At 28.3% G+C, this 18,906-nt stretch overlaps 1 protein-coding gene across 7 annotated transcripts in view; it reads right to left on the bottom strand.

The window, feature by feature from the left end:
- Nucleotides 1-373: 373 nt before the first annotated feature.
- LOC135140373 (copper-transporting ATPase 1) overlaps nucleotides 374-18,906 on the bottom strand; it is a 45,911-nt gene continuing 27,378 nt past the window's right edge. For all 7 annotated transcript variants that reach the window (XM_064070867.1, XM_064070869.1, XM_064070872.1 and 4 more), the window contains 3 exons: nucleotides 16,931-18,464; nucleotides 979-1,237; nucleotides 374-709 (listed from right to left, as the gene is read on the bottom strand). In XM_064070867.1, coding sequence (XP_063926937.1) covers nucleotides 598-709; nucleotides 979-1,237; nucleotides 16,931-18,464 — 1,905 coding nt within the window. In that variant the 3' untranslated portion in view covers nucleotides 374-597. The remainder of the gene's footprint in view (nucleotides 710-978; nucleotides 1,238-16,930; nucleotides 18,465-18,906) is intronic.

The raw sequence follows: 18,906 nt of genomic DNA, 5'->3' as shown, positions 1-18,906 counted from the left end.
ACTATAATTTCGAAAAACTGAGAAATCTAAAGTTGAAACAGCAAGAAATTATAGGTTAGGATGTGTATCAAACTGGTGCGTAGATCAAACAAGTTCTCAGACGACGAACTGTAATTATTATTATTCTGGTATATCTAGTGTCAATTTGTCGAAAGTAAAACGCGTCGTGAAAAATATTATGACATTAGTTAATTTTATTCCTAGTTAGAAACATACACTGTTGCCAACATAAGTCGCGGAGTCCTCAACCGTCATTTAATTTAAACTATGACGCATCTCGATGTTCTCTGCTCGAACCCAACTAACTAAACAACATAAATCGTTATATACTGGGTGGCCAGCTTCGCTATATACACCATGGTCTGGTAAAACGTTCAATAAAAATAATTTTATTTCTTAAAATACACAACTGAGATTACAAGTAAATTAAGCACCTTTGAAGTACTGCACGGTTACCCCTACGTACGAAACAATACACAGTAAAAATTCGATGTTTGACAGTAACAGATTAGTGGAAACTAAAAATACGTATGTGAAGTCAGTTACAATGAATGATGCTTGATATCACAATTAAACGACTTAAGTAATCGTGCTGGTTTAAGTCATCAGTGGTTCATGAACACCCCCTTTCCTGTCATACGTGGTAGCGTCATCGTCTAAATCGCTCGACAGTAACAACTTGCGCCCGCTCTTATTCCTTCCAAGAAACCTAGAACGTTAAGATAAGTCCTGATAAGAACCGCCAGACGTGGGAGAGGTTAAGTGCATTAGTGACGACAGGAAAACAACACACACAAACAAAAATAAAAAAACAAGAAAATACTCGTCACTATAATTAAAATAATAAAAAACATCACAGCATCATGCTTTCTGGTCAAAATAACTTACATTAAACCGCTTTGGTTTTACTAAACTTAATATCAGTTCTACGGCATATATGTTTTTTATAAAAGGTAGTCATTACAGTTTCTCGTATACCTTGACATGGATGGCGTCCCGTTCAAGTTTTCGATGTCGTCTATACCCCTGTGTATCGAAATACTGTCCAAGTCGTTGGCGTTCCTCAAGGCCAAGTACTCCTCGGTTTGTAATTCCCGCGCTGTGGGTTTTTTCCACAACTTCAGGAGCAAACTTGACCCCACGACTGACACGCTGCTCAAGGCCATGGCGGCGCTCGCCATCCACGGTGCCAACATAAACCCGATAAAACTGAAAGCTCCAGCAGCCAATGGAATGCCTGAATCGAAATTGACATAACCTCACTTTTGTAAATGTCATACCATTGTTTAAGTATATTATAGTTGGACAACCTATATGGACAATGACTTTTTTTTTAATATATTGTAATATGTAATGCAGTAAATTCTCGAAATCGAATAATAAAAAAATCAAAAAAATTAAAATTGGAAAATCTAAAATTTAAAAATCGAGAAATTGAACAATCGGTTAATTCAAAAATCCAAACATCGAAAAACTGGAAAATCGAAAAATAAAAAAAATTGGACAATCGAAAATTTAAAAATTCCAAAAATTGAAAAATTGAAATATAGAAGAACTAAAAACTCAAAATATCAAAAAAAACTAATAATTTAAAAATTGAAAAGTTAAAATTGAGAAATCGAAAAACTGAAAAATCACAAAATTGAACGAAATATCCAAAAATTAGGAAATTAAAAATTGAGAAACAGAAAAGTCAAAAAAGCAGAGTCGAAAAATCGCAAACTTAAAAAATCGAAAAATTGAAAAATCAAAAACCTGAATAATCGAAAAATTGAAGAATTGAAGAATCGAAACTTTGGGAAGTGGAGAAATGGGAGTATAAAAAAATAAGATTAATGGAGAAATCCGAAAACTAAAAAATTCGAAAATATAAAATTTAAAAATCGAAAAAGTGAAAAATCAACGAATCGAGAAGTCGAAACATCGTAAAATTCACAAAATTGAGACATCGAGAATTTTGATTTTTCAAAAGACCAAAAAATCTAGGAGTGGAAAAATGAAAAATTGGGAAACCGAAATTGGCCAAAAATATGGAAAAATTGATAAAGCGAGAGATTGAACAATCAAAACATCGAAACATCCGAATCTCAAAAAATTGAGATCTCAAAAAATTTAAAAATTCGGAAATTTGAAAACTTAAAATATAGAACTGCAAACTCGAGAAACCGAAAAATCCAGAAATCTAAAAATTAAAATATGGAAAAGTTGAAAAATTGAGAAATAGAAATGTAAAACAATCGAAAAATTGAAAAATCGAAAGTATAAAAAATGAAAAACTGAAAATCCAAAAATAAAAAATCGAAAATTTAGAAGTCGAAAAATCGAAGAATCGAAGTATTGAAAAGTATCAAAACTGAAAGAAAATCCAAAAATTGAGAAATCGAAAAACCACTAAAGCGAAGTCGAAAAATCGAAGAATTGAAGAACTGAAAAATCGAGAGAACCGGGAAAATCAAAAATAGAAAAATTTAAATACTGAAGAACTTAAAAGTCAAAAAATCGAGAAATCGAAAAATCTAAAATTTAAAACATTGAAAACTTAAAATATCCTAAAACTGAAAAATGGAGAAATCCAAACATCAAAAAATCCAAAAAATAAAAATTTAAAAATCGAAAAACTGAAAAATCAACGAATCGAGAAGTCGAGAATTTAAAAAATTGGAAAATTGAAAAAGCGGATAAATCAAAAATCGAAACATCGAAAAATCGAGAAACCGAAAAGCAAAAAATCGAAAAACCAACAAATCGAAAAATCGAAACATCGTAAAATTCAAAAATTGAGACATCGAGAAATCGAAAAATCAAAAGACCAAAAAATCTAGGAGTGGAAAAATCGAAAAATTGGGAAACCGAAATAGGCCAAAAATATGGAAAAATTGATAAAGCGAGAGATTGAACAATCAAAACATCGAAACATCCGAATCTCAATAAATTGAGATCTCAAAAAATTTAAAAATTCGGAAATTTGAAAACTAAAAATATAGAACTGGAAACTCGAGAAACCGAAAAATCTAGAAATTTAACAATTAAAATAAGGAAAAGTTGAAAAATTGAGAAATTGAATTACAAAACAATCGAAAAATTGAAAAATCGAAAGTAAAAAAATGAGAAACTGAAAATCCAAAAATAAAAAATCGAAAATCTAGAAGTCGAAAAATCAAAGAATCGAAGTATTGAAAAGTATCAAAACTGAAAGAAAATCCAAAAATTGAGAAATCGAAAAACCACTAAAGCGAAGTCGAAAAATCGAAGAATTGAAGAACTGAAAAATCGAGAGAAGTGGGAAAATCAAAAATAGAAAAATTTAAATACTGAATAACTGAAAAGTCAAAAAATCGAGAAATCGAAAAATCTAAAATTTAAAACGTTGAAAAGTTAAAATATCCTAAAACTGAAAAATGGAGAAATCCAAACATCAAAAAATCCAAAAAATAAAAATTTAAAAATCGAAAAACTGAAAAATCAACGATCGAGAAGTCGAAAATTTAAAAAATTGGAAAATTGAAAAAGCGGATAAATCAAAAATCGAAACATCGAAAAATCGAGAAACCGGTAAGCAAAAAATCGAAAAACCAACAAATCGAAAAATCGAAACATCGTAAAATTCAAAAATTGAGACATCGAGAAATCGAAAAATCAAAAGACCAAAAAATCTAGGAGTGGAAAAATTGAAAAATTGGTAAACCGAAATAGGCCAAAAATATGGAAAAATTGATAAAGCGAGAGATTGAACAATCAAAACATCGAAACATCCGAATCTCAATAAATTGAGATCTCACAAAATTTAAAAATTCGGAAATTTGAAAACTTAAAATCTAGAACTGGAAACTCGAGAAACCGAAAAATCCAAAAATTTAAAAATTAAAATATGGAAAAGTTGAAAAATTGAGAAATTGAAATATAAAACAATCGAAAAATTGAAAAATCGAAAGTACAAAAAATGAAAAACTGAAAAATCAAAGAATCGAAGTATTGAAAAATATCAAAACTGAAATAAATGTCCAAAAATTGAGAAATCGAAAAACCAATAAAACGAAGTCGAAAAATCGAAGAATTGAAGAACTGAAAAATCGAGAGAAATGGGAAAATCAAAAATAGCTTCTTCGAGAAATCAGAAAACTGAAAATTTAACGTAAAAATTTGAAAAATTGAAAAATTTAAATACTGAAGAACTGAAAAGTCAAAAAATCGAGAAATCGAAAAACCTAAAATTTAAAACATTGAACAATTAAAATATCGCAAAACTGAAGAATCGAGAAATTCAATTCAATTTAAAAAATTAAAAAATTGAAAAATTGGAAAATCCAGAAATTGAAAAGCTCAAAAGAAAAAAATCGAAAAACCGAGAAATCCAAAAATCGAAACATCGAAAAATTCAAAAACTGAGACATCGAGAAATCGAAAAATCGGAGGATCGAGATATGGAGGACTCGGAAGCCGAAACGGAAAGTTAAAAATTGAAAAATTGATAAATTGAGAAATTGAACAATCAAACCAACGAAACATCTGAATTCGATAAATTGAGAAATTAAAAAATTGAATAATCGAAAAATTTTAATAAAAGAAAAACTGGAAAATCGAAAATTAAAATTAAAAAAATCGAAAAATTGAAATATAGAAGAATTGAAAACTCGAGATATCGAAAAACATAGAATTTAAAAAAATTAAATATTAAAACATCGAAGAGTTGAAAAATTGAGAAATCGAAGTATAAAACAGTCGCAGAATTGAAAAATCTAAAGTTTACAATAAATTGAAAATCCATCAATTCAAAAATCGAAAAGTCGAAGAATTGAAATATTGATAATCTCATATCTGAAAGAAATATTCAAAAAATTGAGAAATTAAAAAATTGGAAAATTGAGAAATCGAAAATCTAAAAAAGCAAAATCGAAAAATCGCAAGCTTAAAAAATCGAAAAATTGAAGAATTGAAGATGTGAAAAATCGAAAAACCGAAAATTTAGAAACGTGAAAATTTGAAAAATTCAAATATTTAAAAACCGTAAAATTGAAGAGGACAAATATGGAGAAATCGTATTATTGAAACATCGAAAAATAAAAAAAATTGAGAAATGGAAAATTTGAAGAATGGAAGAATTGGAAAAGCCCAAAATTGAAATCTTGAAAAATTGAGACATCTACTAAAGTTGAAAAATCGAGAAGTCGAAAAGCCGAAAAATCACAAGATCAGGACTATGCTACATTTTAAAATTTAAATAACATTATAAATCGTATTTTTGGAACAAAATCTACCAAAACGTCGGATAACAGCAATTGTTTTTCATAGAAACAGTCTTCAAAGCAGCCAAATTAAAAAATCGTAATCTTAAAAAATCGAAAAATTGAGGAATTGTAGACGTGAAAAATCGAAACTTTAGGAAATCCAGAAATGGCCAAATAAAAAAAAATACTTTAGAAATCGACAAACTGAAAATTTAGAAACGTGAAAATTTGAAAAATTGAAAAATCGAAATATTTAAAAACCGTAAAATTGAAGAGGACAAAAATTGAGAAATCGTATCATTGAAACATCGTAAAATCGAGAAATCGAAACATAAAAAAATCAAAAAAATTAAAAATGGAAAATCTAAAATTTAAAAATCGAGAAATTGAACAATCGGTTAATTCAAAAATCGAAACATCGAAAAATTGGAAAATCGAAAAATAAAAAAAAATTGGACAATCGAAAATTTAAAAATTCCGAAAATTGAAAAATTGAAATATAGAGAACTGAAAACTCAAAAAATCGAAAAAAATTAATAATTTCAAAAATTGAATAGTTAAAATTGAGAAATCGAAAAACTGAAAAATCTCAAAATTGAACGAAATATCAAAAAATTAGGAAATTAAAAAATTAAGAAACAAAAAAGTCAAAAAAGCAGAGTCTAAAAATCGCAAACTTAAAAAATCAAAAAATTGAAAAATCAAAAACCTGAATATCCGAAAAATTGAAGAACTGAAGAACTGAAAAATCGAACTTTAGGAAGTGAAGAAATGGGAATATAAAAAAATAGATTAATCGAGAAATCCGAAAACTAAAAATTCAGAAACGTCAAAATTTGAAAAATAAAAAAATATTGAAGAACTAAAAAATCGAAAAATCTAAAATTTAAAACATTGAAAACTTAAAATATCCTAAAACTGAAAAATGGAGAAATCCAAACATCAAAAAATCAAAAAAAAATAAAAATAAAAATCTAAAATTTAATAATCGAAAAACTGAAAAATCAACGAATCGAGAAGTCGAGAATTTAAAAAATTGGACAATTGAAAAATCGGATAAATCAAAAATCGAAACATCGAAAAATCGAGAAACCGAAAAGCAAAAAATCGAAAAACCAACAAATCGAAAAATCGAAACATTGTAAAATTCAAAAATTGAGACATCGAGAAATCGAAAAATCAAAAGACAAAAAAAATCGAGGAGTCGAAAAATCGAGAAGTCGAAAAATCGAAAACTTAAATATGGAAAAATTGATAAAGCGAGAGATTGAATAATCAAAACATCGAAACATCCGAATCTCAATGAATTGAAATCTAAAAAAATTTAAACATTCGTAAATTTAAAAAATTAAAATATAGAACTGGAAACTCGAGAAACTGAAAAATCTAGAAATTTAAAAATTAAAACATGAAAAAGTTGAAAAATTGAGAAATTGAAATAAAAAACAAAAAAGTGAAAATCCAAAAATAAAAAATAGAAAAATCTAGAAGTCGAAAAATGAAAGAATCGGAGTATTGAAAAATATCAAAACTGAAAGAAATATCCAAAAATTGAGAAATCGTCAAACCAATAAAGCGAAGTCGAAAAATCGAAGAATTGAAGAACTGAAAAATCGAAACTTTGAGAAGTGGGAAAATCAAAAATAGATTAATTGAGAAATCAGAAAACTGAAAATTTAACGCAAAAATTTGAAAAATTCAAAAATTTAAATACTGAAGAACTGAAAAGTCAAAAAATCGAGGAATCGAAAAAACTAAAATTTAAAACAATGAATAATTAAAATATCGCAAAATTGAAGAATCGAGAGATCCAATTCAGGTTGAAAAATTGAAAAGTCGGGGCATTGAAAAATTGGAAAATCCAGAAATTGAAAAGCTCAAAATAAAAAAATAGAAAAACCGAGAAATCCAAAAATCGAAACATCGAAAAATTCAAAAACTGAGACTTCAAGAAATCGAAAAATCGGAGAATCGAGAAATTGAGGAGTCGGAAGCCGAAAAGGAAAGTTAAAAATTGGAAAATTGAGAAATTGAACAATCAAAACAACGAAACATCTGAATTGGATAAATTGAGAAATTAAAGAATTGAATAATCGAAAAATTTTAAAAAAGAAAAACTGGAAAATCAAAAATTAAAATTCAAAGAATCGAAAAATTGAAATATTGAAAAATCTCATAACTGAAAGAAATATTCAAAAAATTGAGAAATTAAAAAATTGGAAAATTGAGAAATCGAAAATCTAAAAAAGCAAAATTGAAAAATCCTAATCTTAAAAAATCGAAAAATTGAGGAATTGAAGACGTGAAAAATCGAAACTTTAGGAAATCCAGAAATGGCCAAATAAAAAAAAATACTTTAGAAATCGGCAAACTGAAAATTTAGAAACGTGAAAATTTGAAAAATTGAAAAATCGAAATATTTAAAAACCGTAAAATTGAAGAGGACAAAAATTGAGAAATCGTATGATTGAAACATCGTAAAATCGAGAAATCGAAACATAAAAAAATCAAAAAAATTAAAAATGGAAAATCTAAAATTTAAAAATCGAGAAATTGAACAATCGGTTAATTCAAAAATCGAAACATCGAAAAATAAAAAAAAATTGGACAATCGAAAATTTAAAAATTCCGAAAGTTGAAAAATTGAAATATAGAGAACTGAAAACTCAAAAAATCGAGAAAAATTAATAATTTCAAAAATTGAAAAGTTAAAATTGAGAAATCGAAAAACTGAAAAATCTCAAAATTGAACGAAATGTCAAAAAATTAGGAAATTAAAAAATTAAGAAACAAAAAAGTCAAAAAAGCAGAGTCTAAAAATCGCAAACTTAAAAAATCAAAAAATTGAAAAATCAAAAACCTGAATATCCGAAAAATTGAAGAACTGAAGAACTGAAAAATCGAAACTTTAGGAAGTGAAGAAATGGGAATATAAAAAAATATATTAATGGAGAAATCCGAAAACTAAAAATTCAGAAACGTCAAAATTTGAAAAATAAAAAAATATTGAAGAACTAAAAAATCGAAAAATCTAAAATTTAAAACATTGAAAACTTAAAATATCCTAAAACTGAAAAATGGAGAAATCCAAACATCAAAAAATCAAAAAAAAATAAAAATAAAAATCTAAAATTTAATAATCGAAAAACTGAAAAATCAACGAATCGAGAAGTCGAGAATTTAAAAAATTGGACAATTGAAAAATCGGATAAATCAAAAATCGAAACATCGAAAAATCGAGAAACCGAAAAGCAAAAAATCGAAAAACCAACAAATCGAAAAATCGAAACATTGTAAAATTCAAAAATTCAGTCATCGAGAAATCGAAAAATCAAAAGACAAAAAAAATCGAGGAGTCGAAAAATCGAGAAGTCGAAAAATCGAAAACTTAAATATGGAAAAATTGATAAAGCGAGAGATTGAATAATCAAAACATCGAAACATCCGAATCTCAATGAATTGAGATCTAAAAAAATTTAAACATTCGTAAATTTAAAAAATTAAAATATAGAACTGGAAACTCGAGAAACTGAAAAATCTAGAAATTTGAAAATTAAAACATGAAAAAGTTGAAAAATTGAGAAATTGAAATAAAAAACAAAAAACTGAAAATCCAAAAATAAAAAATAGAAAAATCTAGAAGTCGAAAAATGAAAGAATCGGAGTATTGAAAAATATCAAAACTGAAAGAAATATCCAAAAATTGAGAAATCGACAAACCAATAAAGCGAAGTCGAAGAATCGAAGAATTGAAGAACTGAAAAAACGAAACTTTGAGAAGTGGGAAAATCAAAAATAGATTAATTGAGAAATCAGAAAACTGAAAATGTAACGCAAAAATTTGAAAAATTCAAAAATTTAAATACTGAAGAACTGAAAAGTCAAAAAATCGAGAAATCCAAAAAACTAAAATTTAAAACAATGAATAATTAAAATATCGCAAAATTGAAGAATCGAGAGATCCAATTCAATTTGAAAAATTGAAAAATCGGGGCATTGAAAAATTGGAAAATCCAGAAATTGAAAAGCTCAAAAGAAAAAAATCGAAAAACCGAGAAATCCAAAAATCGAAACATCGAAAAATTCAAAAACTGAGACTTCGAGAAATCGAAAAATCGGAGGATCGAGAAATTGAGGAGTCGGAAGCCGAAAAGGAAAGTTAAAAATTGGAAAATTGAGAAATTGAACAATCAAAACAACGAAACATCTGAATTCGATAAATTGAGAAATTAAAGAATTGAATAATCGAAAAATTTTAAAAAAGAAAAACTGGAAAATCAAAAATTAAAATTCAAAGAATCGAAAAATTGAAATATTGAAAAATCTCATAACTGAAAGAAATATTCAAAAAATTGAGAAATTAAAAAATTGGAAAATTGAGAAATCGAAAATCTAAAAAAGCAAAATTGAAAAATCGTAATCTTAAAAAATCGAAAAATTGAGGAACTGAAGACGTGAAAAATCGAAACTTTAGGAAATCCAGAAATGGCCGAATAAAAAAAAATACTTTAGAAATCGGCAAACTGAAAATTTAGAAACGTGAAAATTTGAAAAATTGAAAAATCGAAATATTTAAAAACCGTAAAATTGAAGAGGACAAAAATTGAGAAATCGTATGATTGAAACATCGTAAAATCGAGAAATCGAAACATAAAAAAATCAAAAAAATTAAAATTGGAAAATCTAAAATTTAAAAATCGAGAAATTGAACAATCGGTTAATTCAAAAATCGAAACATCGAAAAATTGGAAAATCGAAAAATAAAAAAAAAATGGACAATCGAAAATTTAAAAATTCCGAAAATTGAAAAATTGAAATATAGAGAACTGAAAACTCAAAAAATCGAAAAAAATTAATAATTTCAAAAATTGAAAAGTTAAAATTGAGAAATCGAAAAACTGAAAAATCTCAAAATTGAACGAAATGTCAAAAAATTAGGAAATTAAAAAATTAAGAAACAAAAAAGTCAAAAAAGCAGAGTCTAAAAATCGCAAACTTAAAAAATCAAAAAATTGAATAATCAAAAACCTGAATATCCGAAAAATTGAAGAACTGAAGAACTGAAAAATCGAAACTTTGGGAAGTGAAGAAATGGGAATATAAAAAAATAGATTAATCGAGAAATCCGAAAACTAAAAATTCAGAAACGACAAAATTTGAAAAATAAAAAAATATTGAAGAAGTAAAAAATCGAAAAATCTAAAATTTAAAACATTGAAAACTTAAAATATCCTAAAACTGAAAAATGGAGAAATCCAAACATCAAAAAATCAAAAAAAAAAATAAATAAAAATAAAAATCTAAAATTTAATAATCGAAAAACTGAAAAATCAACGAATCGAAGTCGAGAATTTAAAAAATTGGACAATTGAAAAATCGGATAAATCAAAAATCGAAACATCGAAAAATCGAGAAACCGAAAAGCAAAAAATCGAAAAACCAACAAATCGAAAAATCGAAACATTCTAAAATTCAAAAATTGAGTCATCGAGAAATCGAAAAATCAAAAGACAAAAAAAATCGAGGAGTCGAAAAATCAAGAAGTCGAAAAATCGAAAACTTAAATATGGAAAAATTGATAAAGCGAGAGATTGAATAATCAAAACATCGAAACATCCGAATCTCAATGAATTGAGATCTAAAAAAATTTAAACATTCGTAAATTTAAAAAATTAAAATATAGAACTGGAAACTCGAGAAACTGAAAAATCTAGAAATTTAAAAATTAAAATATGAAAAAGTTGAAAAATTGAGAAATTGAAATAAAAAACAAAAAACTGAAAATCCAAAAATAAAAAATAGAAAAATCTAGAAGTCGAAAAATGAAAGAATCGGAGTATTGAAAAATATCAAAACTGAAAGAAATATCCAAAAATTGAGAAATCGACAAACCAATAAAGCGAAGTCGAAAAATCGAAGAATTGAAGAACTGAAAAATCGAAACTTTGAGAAGTGGGAAAATCAAAAATAGATTAATTGAGAAATCAGAAAACTGAAAATGTAACGCAAAAATTTGAAAAATTCAAAAATTTAAATACTGAAGAACTGAAAAGTCAAAAAATCGAGAAATCGAAAAAACCAAAATTTAAAACAATGAATAATTAAAATATCGCAAAATTGAAGAAACGAGAGATCCAATTCAATTTGAAAAATTGAAAAATCGGGGTATTGAAAAATTAGAAAATCCAGAAATTGAAAAGCTCAAAAGAAAAAAATCGAAAAACCGAGAAACCCAAAAATCGAAACATCGAAAAATTCAAAAACTGAGACTTCGAGAAATCGAAATATCGGAGGATCGAGAAATTGAGGAGTCGGAAGCCGAAAAGGAAAGTTAAAAATTGGAAAATTGAGAAATTGAACAATCAAAACAACGAAACATCTGAATTCGATAAATTGAGAAATTAAAGAATTGAATAATCGAAAAATTTTAAAAAAGAAAAACTGGAAAATCAAAAATTAAAATTCAAAGAATCGAAAAATTGAAATATTGAAAAATCTCATAACTGAAAGAAATATTCAAAAAATTGAGAAATTAAAAAATTGGAAAATTGAGAAATCGAAAATCTAAAAAAGCAAAATTGAAAAATCGTAATCTTAAAAAATCGAAAAATTGAGGAATTGAAGACGTGAAAAATCGAAACTTTAGAAAATCCAGAAATGGCCAAATAAAAAAAAAATACTTTAGAAATCGGCAAACTGAAAATTTAGAAACGTGAAAATTTGAAAAATTGAAAAATCGAAATATTTAAAAACCGTAAAATTGAAGAGGACAAAAATTGAGAAATCGTATGATTGAAACATCGTAAAATCGAGAAATCGAAACATAAAAAAATCAAAAAAATTAAAATTGGAAAATCTAAAATTTAAAAATCGAGAAATTGAACAATCGGTTAATTCAAAAATCGAAACATCGAAAAATTGGAAAATCGAAAAATAAAAAAAAAATGGACAATCGAAAATTTAAAAATTCCGAAAATTGAAAAATTGAAATATAGAGAACTGAAAACTCAAAAAATCGAAAAAAATTAATAATTTCAAAAATTGAAAAGTTAAAATTGAGAAATCGAAAAACTGAAAAATCTCAAAATTGAACGAAATGTCAAAAAATTAGGAAATTAAAAAATTAAGAAACAAAAAAGTCAAAAAAGCAGAGTCTAAAAATCGCAAACTTAAAAAATCAAAAAATTGAATAATCAAAAACCTGAATATCCGAAAAATTGAAGAACTGAAGAACTGAAAAATCGAAACTTTGGGAAGTGAAGAAATGGGAATATAAAAAAATAGATTAATCGAGAAATCCGAAAACTAAAAATTCAGAAACGACAAAATTTGAAAAATAAAAAAATATTGAAGAAGTAAAAAATCGAAAAATCTAAAATTTAAAACATTGAAAACTTAAAATATCCTAAAACTGAAAAATGGAGAAATCCAAACATCAAAAAATCAAAAAAAAAATAAATAAAAATAAAAATCTAAAATTTAATAATCGAAAAACTGAAAAATCAACGAATCGAAGTCGAGAATTTAAAAAATTGGACAATTGAAAAATCGGATAAATCAAAAATCGAAACATCGAAAAATCGAGAAACCGAAAAGCAAAAAATCGAAAAACCAACAAATCGAAAAATCGAAACATTCTAAAATTCAAAAATTGAGTCATCGAGAAATCGAAAAATCAAAAGACAAAAAAAATCGAGGAGTCGAAAAATCAAGAAGTCGAAAAATCGAAAACTTAAATATGGAAAAATTGATAAAGCGAGAGATTGAATAATCAAAACATCGAAACATCCGAATCTCAATGAATTGAGATCTAAAAAAATTTAAACATTCGTAAATTTAAAAAATTAAAATATAGAACTGGAAACTCGAGAAACTGAAAAATCTAGAAATTTAAAAATTAAAATATGAAAAAGTTGAAAAATTGAGAAATTGAAATAAAAAACAAAAAACTGAAAATCCAAAAATAAAAAATAGAAAAATCTAGAAGTCGAAAAATGAAAGAATCGGAGTATTGAAAAATATCAAAACTGAAAGAAATATCCAAAAATTGAGAAATCGACAAACCAATAAAGCGAAGTCGAAAAATCGAAGAATTGAAGAACTGAAAAATCGAAACTTTGAGAAGTGGGAAAATCAAAAATAGATTAATTGAGAAATCAGAAAACTGAAAATGTAACGCAAAAATTTGAAAAATTCAAAAATTTAAATACTGAAGAACTGAAAAGTCAAAAAATCGAGAAATCGAAAAAACCAAAATTTAAAACAATGAATAATTAAAATATCGCAAAATTGAAGAAACGAGAGATCCAATTCAATTTGAAAAATTGAAAAATCGGGGTATTGAAAAATTAGAAAATCCAGAAATTGAAAAGCTCAAAAGAAAAAAATCGAAAAACCGAGAAACCCAAAAATCGAAACATCGAAAAATTCAAAAACTGAGACTTCGAGAAATCGAAATATCGGAGGATCGAGAAATTGAGGAGTCGGAAGCCGAAAAGGAAAGTTAAAAATTGGAAAATTGAGAAATTGAACAATCAAAACAACGAAACATCTGAATTCGATAAATTGAGAAATTAAAGAATTGAATAATCGAAAAATTTTAAAAAAGAAAAACTGGAAAATCAAAAATTAAAATTCAAAGAATCGAAAAATTGAAATATTGAAAAATCTCATAACTGAAAGAAATATTCAAAAAATTGAGAAATTAAAAAATTGGAAAATTGAGAAATCGAAAATCTAAAAAAGCAAAATTGAAAAATCGTAATCTTAAAAAATCGAAAAATTGAGGAATTGAAGACGTGAAAAATCGAAACTTTAGAAAATCCAGAAATGGCCAAATAAAAAAAAAATACTTTAGAAATCGGCAAACTGAAAATTTAGAAACGTGAAAATTTGAAAAATTGAAAAATCGAAATATTTAAAAACCGTAAAATTGAAGAGGACAAAAATTGAGAAATCGTATCATTGAAACATCGTAAAATCGAGAAATCGAAACATAAAAAAATCAAAAAAATTAAAATTGGAAAATCTAAAATTTAAAAATCGATAAATTGAACAATCGGTTAATTCAAAAATCGAAACATCGAAAAATTGGAAAATCGAAAAATAAAAAAAATGGACAATCGAAAATTTAAAAATTCCGAAAATTGAAAAATTGAAATATAGAGAACTGAAAACTCAAAAAATCGAAAAAAATTAATAATTTCAAAAATTGAAAAGTTAAAATTGAGAAATCGAAAAACTGAAAAATCTCAAAATTGAACGAAATATCAAAAAATTAGGAAATTAAAAAATTAAGAAACAAAAAAGTCAAAAAAGCAGAGTCTAAAAATCGCAAACTTAAAAAATCAAAAAATTGAAAAATCAAAAACCTGAATATCCGAAAAATTGAAGAACCGAAGAACTGAAAAATCGAAACTTTGGGAAGTGAAGAAATGGGAATATAAAAAAATAGATTAATCGAGAAATCCGAAAACTAAAAATTCAGAAACGTCAAAATTTGAAAAATAAAAAAATATTGAAGAACTAAAAAATCGAAAAATCTAAAATTTAAAACATTGAAAACTTAAAATATCCTAAAACTGAAAAATGGAGAAATCCAAACATCAAAAAATCAAAAAAAAAAAATAAAAATAAAAATCTAAAATTTAATAATCGAAAAACTGAAAAATCAACGAATCGAAGTCGAGAATTTAAAAAATTGGACAATTGAAAAATCGGATAAATCAAAAATCGAAACATCGAAAAATCGAGAAACCGAAAAGCAAAAAATCGAAAAACCAACAAATCGAAAAATCGAAACATTGTAAAATTCAAAAATTGAGTCATCAAGAAATCGAAAAATCAAAAGACAAAAAAAATCGAGGAGTCGAAAAATCGAGAAGTCGAAAAATCGAAAAATCGAAAACTTAAATATGGAAAAATTGATAAAGCGAGAGATTGAATAATCAAAACATCGAAACATCCGAATCTCAATGAATTGAGATCTAAAAAAATTTAAACATTCGTAAATTTAAAAAATTAAAATATAGAACTGGAAACTCGAGAAACTGAAAAATCTAGAAATTTAAAAATTAAAATATGAAAAAGTTGAAAAATTGAGAAATTGAAATAAAAAACAAAAAACTGAAAATCCAAAAATAAAAAATAGAAAAATCTAGAAGTCGAAAAATGAAAGAATCGGAGTATTGAAAAATATCAAAACTGAAAGAAATATCCAAAAATTGAGAAATCGACAAACCAATAAAGCGAAGTCGAAAAATCGAAGAATTGAAGAACTGAAAAATCGAAACTTTGAGAAGTGGGAAAATCAAAAATAGATTAATTGAGAAATCAGAAAACTGAAAATTTAACGCAAAAATTTGAAAAATTCAAAAATTTAAATACTGAAGAACTGAAAAGTCAAAAAATCGAGAAATCGAAAAAACTAAAATTTAAAACAATGAATAATTAAAATATCACAAAATTGAAGAATCGAGAGATCCAATTCAATTTGAAAAATTGAAAAATCGGGGCATTGAAAAATTGGAAAATCCAGAAATTGAAAAGCTCAAAAGAAAAAAATCGAAAAACCGAGAAATCCAAAAATCGAAACATCGAAAAATTCAAAAACTGAGACATCGAGAAATCGAAAAATCGGAGGATCGAGATATGGAGGACTCGGAAGCCGAAACGGAAAGTTAAAAATTGAAAAATTGATAAATTGAGAAATTGAACAATCAAACCAACGAAACATCTGAATTCGATAAATTGAGAAATTAAAAAACTGAATAATCGAAAAATTTCAATAAAAGAAAAACTGGAAAATCGAAAATTAAAATTAAGAAAATCGAAAAATTGAAATATAGAAGAATTGAAAACTCGAGATATCGAAAAACATAGAATTTAAAAAAATTAAATATTAAAACGTCGAAGAGTTGAAAAATTGAGAAATCGATGTACAAAACAGTCGCAGAATTGAAAAATCTAAAGTTTACAATAAATTGAAAATCCAAAAAGTAAAAAATCGAGAAATCAAAAAAAATCCATCAATTCAAAAATCGAAAAGACGAAAAATTGAAATATTGATAATCTCATATCTGAAAGAAATATTCAAAAAATTGAGAAATTAAAAAATTGGAAAATTGAGAAATCGAAAATCTAAAAAAGCAAAATCGAAAAATCGCAATCTTAAAAAATCGAAAAATTGAAGAATTGAAGATGTGAAAAATCGAAAAACCGAAAATTTAGAAACGTGAAGAGGACAAATATGGAGAAATCGTATTATTGAAACATCGAAAAATAAAAAAATCGAGAAATGGAAAATTTGAAGAATGGAAGAATTGGAAAAGCCCAAAATTGAAATCTTGAAAAATTGAGACATTTAAAGTTGCTTCATATTTTTTATGACAAGCATATTTTCATATTTTGTACATATATGTTTATACACATTACTGTTTACGGAACAATGTTAATTATGGATTTATGGATAACTCCTCGTATAAGAGCAGAGTGAAGGGTGTTTGCCTTTGCTAATGTTTGATGGCGCCATCTGATTTAGAGTAAAATAAATCTAATACGTTGGCTCACTGTAGTGAAAATGCGCGTTGATGAAAAATTTGTCCCACGCCCCCTGGATTCCTTGTCCTAAAGCTCACTATTTAGGCGAAGTAAAATTTGTACTACGTTGTCCAACTATAATATACTTAAACAATTGTCATACTCACCTAGTAAGTTATAAATGCTAGCGAACATGAAATTGAGCCTTATTCGGTTCACTGTCTTGCGCGACAACTCGAGACAGGCCACCACGTCTAAGAGGTCGTTGCGCATAAGTACCACGTGGGCCGCCTCCACGGCGACGTCGGTCCCAGCGGCTATGGCCATCCCCACGTCGGCTTGCGCCAACGCCGGACTGTCGTTGACGCCGTCGCCCACCATGGCCACCCGCAGCCCCCTTGCTTGCAGTCTTTGAACTCTCGCTACCTTGTGTGATGGAAGTACCTCAGCGTACACTTTCGCGATCCCTACTTGTTTGGCTATACTGGCGGCGGTTTGGCGGTTGTCGCCCGTCAACAAAATCACCTCCAACCCCATTTTCTTCAAGGAGTAGACGGCCAGGTGCGCTTCGGGTTTAACAGCGTCGGCGACGCTCACCATCGCCACCATGTCCCCGTCAATCACACACAACACAGCTGATCTACCTTGCTCCTCCTCCGCCACCATCCTCCTATCAACGTCGTCCGGCACCAGAAACCCGTTCCGGTTCATCCACTCCCTATTTCCAATCACGACGTCGTAAGACCCCGCCCCTTCATCTCTAGCCCCGCCCATTCCGATCAACTGACCCAACTGGAAGTTCTGGGTGTTACTAACTTCAACGTCGACTCCGTTCAAGCTAAACACCCCGGATTTCCCAGACGACACTAGCGACATTATCGCACTCATCTCCTTGTTGTTTTTGGCGTTTTTAACCACGCCTGCGAGGGTGGACACCGTCACTTTCATGCCACACCCCGGTACCGCCTGGAAGTTCAAACTAGTACCACCCAAATTGCTCCCAATGGCTTCTCGAGTGAATTTGGTGATAGCGGAAGCTATGGGATGCTCGGAATTGGCTTCAGCGCAGCCGATCGCCCCGAGGATCAAGGCGGGGCTGAGGGCGTCGCCTTTGAGCCACACCCGCGCCACCTCGGGCAGGCCCTTCGTGATCGTGCCGGTTTTGTCGAACATGATTGCTTTGACTTTGTGGGCGTTCTCGAGCGGCTCCGCCCCTTTGATCAGGATGCCGTTGACGGCGCCGATTCCCGTGCCCACCATGACCGCGGTGGGCGTGGCTAGGCCTAAGGCGCACGGACAGGCGATGGCCAGGACGCTCAAGGCGCAGCGGAAGACGAATTGGAGGATGACTTCGGTTTTGGTGAAGCCGTGTTTTTCGCGGTCGGTGACGGGGAGGGCGTCGAAGTTCACGGCGCCTACTATGGACCAGATGATGAGGGTGAGGAGGGAGAGGAAGACGACGGTGGGGACGAAGTAGCCGGCGATTTTGTCGGCGAGTTGTTGGATGGGGGCTTTGGAGGTTTGGGCCTCTTCGACTAGTTTGACGATTTGGGAGAGGGTGGTGGCCTCGCCGGTGTGGGTGGCCTCGACGATGAGGAGGCCGTGCTGGTTGATGGAACCGCCTATTACGCTGCTGCCGATTTTTTTTAGGACGGGCATGCTTTCGCCGGTGATGAGGCTTTCGTCGCACATGGACTGGCCCTGCAATAGAAAATTGAGGGTTATTTTGAGAGAACTTCCCATGTTTTTGGAGTGCACTAGAACAAATACAGGTTCTCTGAAATATTGTTTAACAAAAATTAGTATCAAAATCGAAAAATGTAAAAATTAAAAAATTAGAAAGTTTAAAATTTGAAAAAAAAACGTAAATTAAAAAAATTGAAAAATCTAAAAATCGGGAAATTGAACAAACATCAAAACAAAAAATTTAACAACCGAAACATTGACAAGTCCAAAAATCAAAAATTTTAAATCGAAAAACTGAAATATTTAAAATTAAATTCAAAATAAAAAAAAATTTAAAAACTCGAAAATCGGGTGATCTCGAAGCATAAAAAAAAATTGAAGAATATATAATCAATTTGAAAAAAACGAAAAATTAAAATCTCGAAAAATTTAACAAACCAGATTTTGAAAAGTTCCC

The sequence above is a fragment of the Zophobas morio genome, unplaced genomic scaffold, assembly GCF_036711695.1.
Source record: "Zophobas morio isolate AGI-343-1 ecotype UQ-CSIRO unplaced genomic scaffold, CSIRO_AGI_Zmor_V1 ptg000040l, whole genome shotgun sequence".
Taxonomy (NCBI): Eukaryota; Metazoa; Arthropoda; class Insecta; order Coleoptera; family Tenebrionidae; genus Zophobas; species Zophobas morio.
The sequence above is the reverse complement of the archived record's forward strand: the minus strand, read 5'-3'. Positions and strand labels throughout refer to the sequence as shown.